This window comes from Arachis stenosperma, chromosome 9 (assembly GCF_014773155.1).
Source record: "Arachis stenosperma cultivar V10309 chromosome 9, arast.V10309.gnm1.PFL2, whole genome shotgun sequence".
Lineage (NCBI taxonomy): Eukaryota > Viridiplantae > Streptophyta > Magnoliopsida > Fabales > Fabaceae > Arachis > Arachis stenosperma.
The window spans coordinates 111,620,627-111,631,923 of record NC_080385.1 but is presented as its reverse complement, the minus strand read 5'-3'; the positions used below and the strand labels follow the sequence as shown (position 1 = coordinate 111,631,923).

The window sequence follows — 11,297 nt, the reverse complement described above, 5'->3', positions numbered from 1 at the left end:
AGACTTTTATCTCTACTGATGACGTGTCTATGGAGCACCATTTTCAATATATGGCGCGGAGTTGTGTTCGGATGGCCAGTCTTCATGCTGCTATTGCCCGGGAGTTCAAGAAATCCCCCATTGGTGCGACCAGCTCCCGACTTGAGAAGGCTCAGTCTGAGTTAGAGAAGATTAGTGAGCTGAAGGCTGCTAGGATTACTGAGCTGGAGGCCTCTCTGGAGAAAGAGAAAGCTAAAGCTACCGCGGCTGTGGCGGCAGCGAAAGCATCTGAGGAGATGGCGAAGGCGGCGACGGAGAATTATACTCGGGTATACGCCGAGCTTGTGGAGACAAAGGAGAAGTTGCAATCTGCTCGGGATGATTTTTACGAGCTAGAGGGTCATGTGGCCAAGGGTATGGATGCTATGTTTGGAAATTTGAAGGATCAGGTCCGGGTTCTTGCTCCTGACCTGGATCTGAGTTTGTTTAGTACGGATAACGTTGTTGTGGAGGGAAAGATTGTTCCTGCTCCCAACGAGGATGAGGTTCCGGTGTCCGACCTTAATGTTCCGGTTGCGAACCCGACTTCACCTTTGGCCGGGGATGGGTCTGGTGTGGAGGTGTCAAATCGAGATGATGGTGCTGTCAAGGCTGTCCCGATCTCTATGGTTCTTCCTCCGCAGCCCTCTACCGATGTGGAATCCGGAAAGGACCTTGATCCTCTGTAATCTTTTGTTTTTGGTCACTTTGCCCGGCCTGTGGGCTCTTTTGTTTTTGGATGGTTTCTGTTGAACGCTTTTGGACGCTTTTTAGCTACTTGTAGTAACTTTTTTTAGCTTATTATGCGGTGTTTTGCTTTGACTTTTTGTTCCGCTTTTATGCTTTTTAGTTGTTTTTTGGATAACAACTTTTTAGCTAGCGCTCGAAACTTCGTTTTTATTCTTTCCTTCGATTTCGTTTCTTCGCTTGTACTTTTTTAGTTGTTTTTTGGATAACAACTTTTTAGTAAGCGTTTTCGAAATCTTGGCTTTATCCTTTCCTTCGATTTCGTTTCTTCGCTTGTACTTTTTTAGTTGTTTTTTGATAACAACTTTTTAGTAAGCGTTTTCGAAACTTCGTTTTATCCTTTCCTTCGATTTCGTTTCTTCGCTTGTACTTTTTTAGTTGTTTTTTTTTTTGGATAACAACTTTTTAGTAAGCGTTTTCGAAATCTTGGCTTTTGCCATTTTTAAGGCTTTTTTCTTGGATCCGGGCTTTTTCTCGGACCTCGGGCGTTTGAGTACCTCCTTTTGTTGGGTCCGACCTTGTTTGGTCGGCCTTTTTAAGTTATTTTTGTAATCTCTTTTTATTTGGCTTTTTGAGCCTTTTCAGAGTTGCTTTATAACTTCTCACATTAATTTGAACCTCGTCGCTTTATCTTTGCCGACCTTGTCTGGTCTCTTGGCAAATGATTTTTTGCGTTTTGCCGAGCATAAATTAATGCGCCTTGGCGGGGTACTTTCTAGTGTTTGTTTCATCATGAGGAAGGAGAAAAGAAAATAGAAAAACTTGATTAGTATTAAAAAAGAAAGAATATTTACAGAGTGTTTACCCTTGACTAGGTCGGGTGTCTTGTTTAACCGGGTGTCTCATTAAAAAACCCTTGTGGGGAAAAAGAGTACGCCTCAGGTTAAATCTTTCTAGCTGTAGTACCGTCTTAGATTACAGGCGTGCCAGGCCCTGGGCAGCTCATTGCCTTCTAGGTCGGATATTTTGTAGTAGCCTGTCCCTAAGACTTCTGTTACCTTGTAGGGTCCTTTCCAATTTGCGGCTAGCTTTCCTTCTCCCGATTTTTGTGTTCCGATGTCATTTCGGATTAGAATCAGGTCGTGAATGGAGAAGCTTCGCTTTATAACTTTCTGATTGTATCTGAGTGCCGTTCGCCGTTTTAAGGCTTCTTCTTGAATTCGGGCTCTTTCTCGGACCTCGGGGAGGAGGTCGAGTTCTTCCCTTTGTGCCTGTGGGTTATCTTTTTCGCTGTAGAAGATGGTTCTAGGTGACCCTTCCTCTATTTCGATAGGAATCATTGCCTCCATCCCATAGGCTAGTCGGAATGGCGATTCTCCCGTTGTAGAGTGTGGAGTTGTCCGATATGCCCATAGCACCTGGGGAAGCTCTTCGGCCCATGCCCCTTTGGCTTCTTGGAGTCTCCGTTTTAACCCGGCCAAGATGACTTTATTTGCAGCCTCTGCTTGTCCATTGGCTTGTGGGTGCTCGACCGAGGTGAATTGCTGTTTGATTTTTAGTTCGGCCACCAAGTTCTGAAAACTTGTGTCCGTGAACTGTGTTCCATTGTCTGTTGTGATGGAGTAGGGGACTCCGAACCTTGTGACAATGTTTTTGTATAGGAATTTGCGACTTTTCTGGGCCGTGATGGTGGCTAAGGGTTCAGCTTCGATCTATTTTGTGAAGTAGTCGACCCCTACTATGAGGTATTTGACTTGCCCCGGTCCTTGGAGGAACGGGCCGAGTAGGTCAAGTCCCCATTTTGCGAAGGGCCATGGTGCGGTGATGCTGATAAGGTCTTCGGGTGGTGCCTTGTGAAAATTGGCGTGTTTTTGGCAGGGGGGCATATTTTCACAAATTCCGTTGCATCTCTTTGCAAGGTCGGCCAGTAGAACCCGGCTCGGACTACTTTTTTGGATAATGCCCGAGCTCCGAGATGGTTCCCACACATGCCTCCGTGGACTTCTTCGAGGACGTTCTTTGTTTCTGAGGTCGGGACGCACCTAAGGAGGGGGTTTGCGAATCCTCTTCTGTATAACACGTCGTGAATTAGCGTATAATTCTGGGCGTCCTTCGTGAGTCTTTTAGCTTCCTTTCTTTCGGTGGGAAGAGTTCCTGACTTCAGGTAGTTGAGTATGGGGGTCATCCATCCTTGCTGTTGGCTGGATATATTTAGCGTTTCTTCCCCTCTTAGCACGGAGGGAGATTGTAAGGTTTCCTGGAGGAGACTTCTGTTGTTGCCTCCGGGTTTGGTGCTGGCGAGCTTTGAGAGGGCGTCTGCCCGTGCGTTTTGTTCCCGAGGTATGTGCTGGATCTGTATTTCTGAAAAGTGGCGTAATTGTGCCTGTGTTTGGTCCAGGTATTTTTTTATAGTCGGGTCTTTGGCCTGGTAGCTTCCATTTACTTGCGATGTGACGACCTGGGAGTCGCTGAAGATCGTGATTTTCTGGGCTCCGACCTCTTCGGCTAGCTTTAGACCTGCTAGTAGGGCCTCGTATTCGGCTTGGTTGTTTGAAGCCTGGAACCCGAATTTTAGGGATAGTTCTATCCGCGTTCCTTGGTCGCTTTCGAGTATAATTCCGGCTCCGCTTCCAGTTTTGTTTGAGGACCCGTCGACATACAGGTTCCATGAGAGTGGGGTTCCTGGGGTCTCAGTGTATTCTGCGATGAAGTCGGTTAGATACTGAGATTTTATAGCAGTCCGGGCTTCATAGTGGAGGTCGAACTCGGACAGTTCCACCGCCCATTGCAGTATTCGTCCTGCCAGATCTGTTTTTTGCAGGATATGTCTCATGGGTTGGTTTGTCCGGACTTTGATGGTGTGGGCTTGAAAGTAGGGACGGAGCCTCCGAGCTGTGAACACTAGGGCGTAGGCGAATTTTTCTATCTTCTGATAGTTTAATTCGGCCCCTTGTAGTGCCCTGCTTACAAAGTATATGGGGCGTTGTCCTTGGTCATTTTCTCGTATTAACGCTGAGGCGACTGCTCGATTTCCAACCGAGAGGTACAGTACGAGTTCTTCTCCTTTTAAAGGTCGGGTCAGGATTGGTGGCTGTCCGAGGAATTCCTTGAATTCTTGAAAGGCTTTTTCGCACTCCAGGGTCCATGAGAAGGGTTTCCCTTTCTTTAGGAGTGAGTAGAGAGGTAGTGATTTTATTGCTGATCCTGCCAAGAATCTTGATAGTGCGGCTAGCCTTCCATTCAGTTGTTGTACTTCTTTGACACACGTCGGACTCTTCATTTTGAGTATCGCTTGGCATTTGTCCGGGTTCGCTTCGATGCCCCTTTGAGTCAGCATGAAGCCTAAGAATTTTCCAGCTTCTACGGCGAAGGTGCACTTTGTCGGGTTAAGTCTCATGTTGTGTTTTCTGAGGGTGCCGAAGACGCTGGTGAGGTCGGTCAGCAAGTTTCTGTCTTCTTGTGTCTTTACCAGCATGTCGTCGACGTACACTTCCAGCTGTAGTCCGATGTGCTCTGAGAACACTTTGTTCATTAGCCTCTGGTAGGTTGCCCCTACGTTCTTCAGTCCGAAGGGCATTACTACATAGCAGTAGTTTGCCCTTGGGGTTATGAACGAGGTCTTTTCTTGGTCGGGTCCGTACATCGGGATTTGATTGTATCCCGAATATGCGTCCATGAAGGAGAGATATCTGTAGCCTGAGGCCGCGTCTACTAAGGCATCGATGTTTGGTAGTGGATATGGGTCTTTGGGGCAGGCTTTGTTGAGATCCGTGTAATCGACGCACATCCTCCATTTTCCGTTAGGCTTTTTTACCAGGACTACGTTCGCGAGCCATAGGGGGTATTTTACTTCCCTAATGAACCCAGCATCTAGCAGTGCTTGTACCTGTTCTTCTATGGCTTGGATGCGCTCAGGTCCGAGCTTCCGGCGTCTTTGTTGGACCGGTCTGGATCCCGGGTATACTGATAGCTTATGGCACATCAGGTCGGGGCTTATGCCTGGCATGTCGGAGGCTTTCCAGGCGAAGAGGTCGGAATTCTCCTTTAAGAGGGTTATGAGTCCCTCTTTTAGGCCTGCTTCGAGGTTTGCTCCTATGTTTGTTACTTTTTCAGGCGTGTCCCCGATCTGGATTTTTTCGGTTTCCCCCTCTGGTTGTGGCCGAAGATCTTCTCGGGCTTGAACTCGTCCGAGTTCTATTGTGTTGATCTCCTTCCCCTTTAGACTCAGGCTTTCGTTGTAGCATTGCCGCGCAAGTTTCTGGTCGCCTTTTAGGGTAGCGATTCCTTTCGTGGTAGGGAATTTCATACAGAGGTGTGGGGTCGAGACTATTGCTGCCAGTCTGTTTAGGGTTGGTCGTCCAATGAGGGCGTTGTATGCTGAAGTGACGTCGACTACAATGTAGTCGATGCTTAATGTTTTAGATTGCTCGCCTCTTCCAAAGGTAGTGTGTAGCGAGATGTATCCTAAGGGATGGATCGGGGTGTCCCCTAGCCCAAATAGGTCGGTGGGATAGGCCTTTAGCTCTTTTTCTTCAAGTCCGAGTTTGTCGAAGGCCGTTTTGAACAGGATATCTGCTGAGCTTCCCTGGTCAATCAGGGTTCGATGTAATTTGGCGTTTGCTAGGATAATGGTGATTACCATTGGATCATCGTGCCCGGGTATTATCCCTTGGGCATCTTCTCGGGTAAATGAGATAGTAGGTAATTCGGGCAGGGGACTGTCTTCTCGGACATGATAGACTTCTTTGAGGTGCCTTTTCCGTGAGGATCTGGATGTTCCTCCGCCTGCAAAACCTCCGTTTATCATATGTACGTGCCTTTCGGGGGTTTGCGGGGTTTGTTCGGCCCGACCTTCGTTGTCTCCCCGCCTTCTTTTTCTGGTCTCTTCTCCTTTCTCGGCTATGTATCTGTCGAGCTTTCCTTCTCTGGCTAGCTTTTCTATAACATTTTTTAGGTCGTAGCAGTCGTTAGTAGAATGACCGTAGAGCTTGTGGTATTCACAGTATTCGGACCGATCTCTCCCCGCTCTCTTGTGTTTAAGAGGTCGGGGCGGGGGGATCTTTTCGGTGTGGCATACTTCTCTGTAGACGTCTACCAGGGAGACTCGGAGGGGGGTGTAGTTGTGGTACTTTCGTGGCTTGTCCGAGTTGGGTTCTTCTTTCTTCTTCTGTTCCCGATCTCGATCTCGGAGTGGGTAGGTTGATTCTTTCCTAGACGAGTCTCTTAGCTGGGAGGTTTCCTCCATGTTGATATATTTTTCTGCCCGCTCCTGCACCTCGTATAGGGAGGTCGGGTATCGTTTGGATAGGGATTGGCTAAACGGTCCCTCTTTTAGGCCGTTTGCTAGCCCCATGATAGCTGCTTCAGTGGGCAAGTGTTGTATGTCCAGGCAGGCTTTGTTGAATCGCTCCATGTATTCTCGGAGAGTTTCTTGGTTACCCTGTTTGATCCCGAGTAGACTGGGGGCATGTTTTGTCTTGTCCTTTTGAATAGAGAACCTTGTTAGAAATTTTTTGGTCAGGTCTTCGAAGCTGGTGATTGATTTTGGTGGCAGGTTGTCGAACCACTTCATGGCTGACTTGGTGAGGGTGGTGGGGAAGGCTTTGCACCGAATTGCATCGGAGGCGTCGACTAAGTACATTCTGCTTCTGAAGTTGCTGAGGTGGTGACTTGGATCGGTGGTGCCGTCGTAGAGGTCCATATCGGGTGGTTTGAAGTTTCGCGGTACCTTTTCCTTCATGATCTCTTGCGTGAAGGGATCATGATTGCCTTCGGGGGTGGTGCCGCGCTCTGTCCGGCCTTTCAGGTTGGCCTCTATTTTCCACAGTTTTTCTTCTAATTCTCTGCGCTTTCGAGTCTCCCTCTTCAGATCTTGTTCAGTTTCTTTCTGTTTCTTTATGTCCTCTTCGAGCCGTTTTAGTCGGCTTTGTTGTGCCTGGACTGCTTCTAGAATTTCCGAGCTCTTTTCCTTTTTGGGATTTTGTGGATCTTTTGGGAGTGATGTCTTTGGGCGATTCTGTTTGTTTCCTCCTGGAGTGCGTGGTGATAGAGGGCTGTCCGGACGTTCTCCGGTGTCAATTTCTTCCTCTTGTTCAGATGCAGCGCGGTCATTGTTGTGAGGGTCGTCCGCCATGGTAGAGGGATGACTTCCAGGTTCCCCGGCAACGGCGCCAATGTTCCGAGGGTTACCTGAAACGTGTAGCTCGGTCGTCTTGGGATGGCCCGAGGTGAGGGTCAGGGACCCGAGCTTGATATGTAGAGTCGTTGGTGGTGGTACCTGCAATGACACTCCGATGCTTAAGTTAGCATGGGTCCAAGCAGATATGTGTAGAATGTGGAATGTATCAAATACCTGGGTGCTCCAGTGTTTTTATAGTAGTTGGCTGTGATCTTCCCTGGATAAGATATTCTTATCTTATCTTATCTTTTAGGAGTTTTATCCCTATCTTTGTGGAACCGCCCTTTCTAGGCCCTTTTGGCCTTTAGGTTTTGGGCTGCGTTCCTTTTGATGGGCCTTCCTTGCTTTAACGTCCGAGGTCCGACCTTTAGGCGTGGGCCTTTAGATGAGATCGGACCTTTCATGGATTTGACCGAGTATGAGGAGCTCGGTCAGGGTATGAACAAGAACAATGATCAAAATTATCTAATTTAATAAGGGTGAGTTATAAAGAAAAAATCAAAGTATAAAACTACTATCCATATATAAATGAGAGGGAATTACTGTGAAATTTCTGGTATAAGTAAGATTAAAATTTATAAATAAACTACTACTAATATAAATAACTATTCAAAATAAAAGCCGCCAATCTTTTAACAAAACAAAATTTAATCATAGAGATCATGCAAGGTATAAAACCATACCATTGAGTAAATGTGGTATCATTCAACTCACTTTAAAAGTAGGATACATAATGAAGGCATAGCCTAATTACAATCCATTTTATTGGACATAAAGACAAAGCATGACACCTACACATAAACTAACAAAAAAACAGAAACAACTACTGACACACATGGCACACAAACTCAGTTTATTATTAGTTCCAATTAGACTAATTGGAAACATGAGCTATCCATGGCCTTTAATTTAAATAAAAACACACAATAAAATCATTAGATTAACCCAAAATACATAGCAACAACAATAATATAGTTGGAACCCTCGTGATTAATCAACATGCTCTTTGACAAAGCTACAATCAGACTCCTTGGAGAGCTTCCGACATTTGGATGATGAAGTAGTGGCATTATCCGGGAAAATGTCCAGCAAATTTTTTGCCGTTACACCAGCTATCATACCTCTCTTAGGAGTTACAAAGTCATCATTGCCATCAAGAGAAATAATTTCGCAAGATTGTGAACTAATCTCCTGAAATTATAATTGTACTAAAATATGAAACTAGTTTAGATATTGCTATTATAAAGAGGAGACCATTACTATTAGATAATACCTTAGAATTATTAGTAGAATCAATTTGCAAACTCTGCAACTTAGTATTTTTGATTGGGGTGTTCTGTATTTTAAGTAGTAATTTAAAATAAAGATTATAAAATGAAAAATAATTATTGATTGCATAAATAAGTTATATTACTTTGCATACATCAAATGTCTTGTACTTGGAAGAAAAAGAAGTGAGCAGATTTGGATCTTCAGTCAACTTCAAAACAGTAATCTTGCATGGCTGGAAAGCATTGATATAATCAAGCTTCACAGAAATCTTGAATAGAAACTTCTTACCCCTAAATGAATTAATCTCAACGGGAAATTCATCCTTGCCGCAACCCTATAATTTAGAATGGAATACATAGTGATAACAAACTAAATATATAAAGAGAATAACAATACTATGAGAATTTATTATACCTTTGATATTTGTCTCAAACGAAGCTCAGAAGTAGATATCTCAAGAAATTTGGAGGCTTCCTTGTCATAAACAATAAATGAAGCAGAGTCTATCTCATCTGATACTCTCATTTGAATGCAGAAACTAATATGTGTAAAAATGGTAACATGTTAGCATGGTATCTTGTTGATAAAATTAGTCTAAAACAATGGAATTGAATTAAAACAAAAATATTACCGAGGAACATGAGTATTAGGATAAATATCACATTCATGGCAATAATATGAATTCTCATCTTCTTTAAGTGAATGAAAACACATCTTGCACCCTTTGTACCACCAACCTAGTCTAGTGTCAATAGAAATCACAGTTCCAATGGTAACAAATATTCCATCCTGATAATAAAAAATGGACCACAACAAATTATTAAAGAATATTAAAGATTTAGAGTTCATAAAGATGAATGATAGAATACTTATTACAACCTCAGTGCTCTCCTTAAGTTCGCTTATAGACTTGTAAGGAGTATGGTTAATAAGATCTTGCTCAAGGGAAATCAATGAATCAGATGCAATTTGAGAAAGCTGGTTAGATGGCTTGTCATTACCCATGATAAACCTAATGAAAAAAAAGGTATGTGAAATTGGGAAAATGAGCATATCCATTACCATTTGCAACGAAAGTAACAAAAAAGTAAAAAGTAAAATCGATACCTTTGTCTAAATTCCTTAACTTCTTTAAGATCAGCGTTAATGTATAAGGTAGAGTTGTAGTTTGTATTAGATATGCCCATGGTTCCTGAAGCACAGCATGACACGATTAGAAATTAAATGAAACAGAATAGGAAAGAAGTAATAAAAACACGTTAATAAATAAAGATAACACTTAATAAAAAAGACAATGATGTAACATGTATACCCTTGAACAGGTTAAATTTGGCAAACTGCACAATAATAATGAAATCAGTATTAGGGTACTGCTCCATGTGCTTCACCAGTTGAGTAGCAAACTCCTCCCACAACGTACACCTTATCTTACCCTTAGATCTATAAATCCAATCATGTAATGACAAAAAAAATATATATGAAAATTTTCAAATCAAAAACAGAAAGCAGGAAAATAGATGTAGAAAGAAAAAAAGAAAATATAAAATACATACTGCATGTCATCAAGCTCAATAACCATGTATATGGACTTTTTTCCATTCTTACTGAACTCTATTATATCACCCTTTCCAGTCAACAACCCAATAACATCTACATTAAACAAAAATAAATGAAAAACTCATATTCCTACTGATTGATTTTATACGAACATTAGTAAAAAAATACAAACAATTATCACATTTTGTATGTACCTATCAAGTGAGACTGAGGATTATCATGATTAAGTATCATTTCATTAGGCACAAAGTGAAAAATATTGTTTGGGAAATTAATATCGACTAACACACGAATCTGAGATTCCCTTTTAAAGAACACACGCAGAGTATGATTGGTTGGCTTGTACTTTTGATCATTAAGTTCAATAGAGAAGTTAGCAACAGAGTACACAATGCCCTCAACTAACTCCTGCTCAAATAATCTCCTCAAAGGATTCCTTACAGAACATTGTATCCGATCACCCTGAGAAATAAACAAAATAGATAGCAACAAATCAGCATGTAGCATAATTGGTCTATTATATACATATTTGAATGTAATAAAATCTGACAAATAAAACTTACTAATTCATCCATAACAACCATCTCTAAGTTAGGTCTCCTGAACTTCTCTTCGCCTAAATTAATAGACCATATTTTGATGACACGCACTTTGATACGCCAAACTTGATTAGCAACAGCAATATCAAGATCCTTAATCATGTTGAATGAAGTAGCCATTTGTGTATGATGAGAACAAAAGCTACTAACTATAAAATTATATAATGAGTTTGGATATTACGCAAGGTAATAGAAAGACTAATATATATAAGGATTGAGAGGTGATAAAGACTTTATATAGTGTGAGGAGGTATATGAAGACATTAATAAGAAGGTATTTCTGGTAAGATAGAAATGGTAGATGGTGAACAATACTTTAATGCACTTAATAATGAATAACACAAACTTTGTATCAGAATATTAATTACAACATTAATTCTAGCTTTCTGAAATGGTAACATAAAGTTCAATTTGACCAATGCATGTTGGCCATGAAGCTTTTGAGGGGCACATCACCTAGGAACTCATCAAACACATTAAATTTTTAAACCAAAATGAGAACCATATCAATTATTATTTAAAATCTTTAAGCTGAAATGGTGAGCAATAAGAGAAACCATGCAATAAATTTCAGATAAAAATTACCGGAAGTAAGAACAACTTGTCTGATCAGGCATCTTAAATGAGATTTTTCCATACTTGCTACATATATGATATAATTTGAGTCTTAAATTCATTAGACATTGAAAAAGTTACTTCTAATCTAGTTTTAAGAGGGTATTACATGTTACCTTCGGCATACTTATTGCATTTATATCAATTAATATGTTTCATGCATAATATTAGCGGGTCTTTGAAGACAAAATCTAATTATGTTAGTTATATTACAATTATAAATCAATACTACTTGTTAATTTAGTCATATATATTGAATGCATTTATGACACCCTGAATATCCTTGAACACTTATTCTTAATAAATATATTCTGATATTCTGAATGTCTTCTAAATATGATAGGTTTTTTTTTTGAAAAATAAAAACCAAT

General features: G+C 41.7%; 1 protein-coding gene across 1 annotated transcript; it reads right to left on the bottom strand.

The window, feature by feature from the left end:
• Nucleotides 1–7,873: 7,873 nt before the first annotated feature.
• Nucleotides 7,874–10,431, bottom strand: LOC130949814 (uncharacterized). Its single transcript, XM_057878438.1, has 11 exons — nt 10,276–10,431; nt 9,907–10,174; nt 9,709–9,805; nt 9,468–9,595; nt 9,263–9,347; nt 9,035–9,167; nt 8,787–8,944; nt 8,570–8,693; nt 8,307–8,489; nt 8,157–8,219; nt 7,874–8,074 (listed from the first exon to the last, which is right to left on the bottom strand). The coding sequence occupies exons 1-11, from the start codon at nt 10,429–10,431 to the stop codon at nt 7,874–7,876; spliced, it is 1,596 nt and encodes a 531-aa protein (XP_057734421.1).
• Between the last annotated feature and the right edge of the window lie 866 nt (nt 10,432–11,297).

Excerpts from the sequence above, each read along its gene's own strand:
- LOC130949814 (XM_057878438.1), bottom strand. The coding sequence starts at position 10,431 with ATGGCTACTTCATTCAACATGATTAAGGATCTTGATATTGCTGTTGCT. Across the intron at positions 9,596-9,708 it reads ATTGAGCTTGATGACATGCA|ATCTAAGGGTAAGATAAGGT; the intron begins GTATGTATTTTA and ends TTGGATTTATAG. Across the intron at positions 8,490-8,569 it reads GTTTGAGACAAATATCAAAG|GGTTGCGGCAAGGATGAATT; the intron begins GTATAATAAATT and ends TCTAAATTATAG.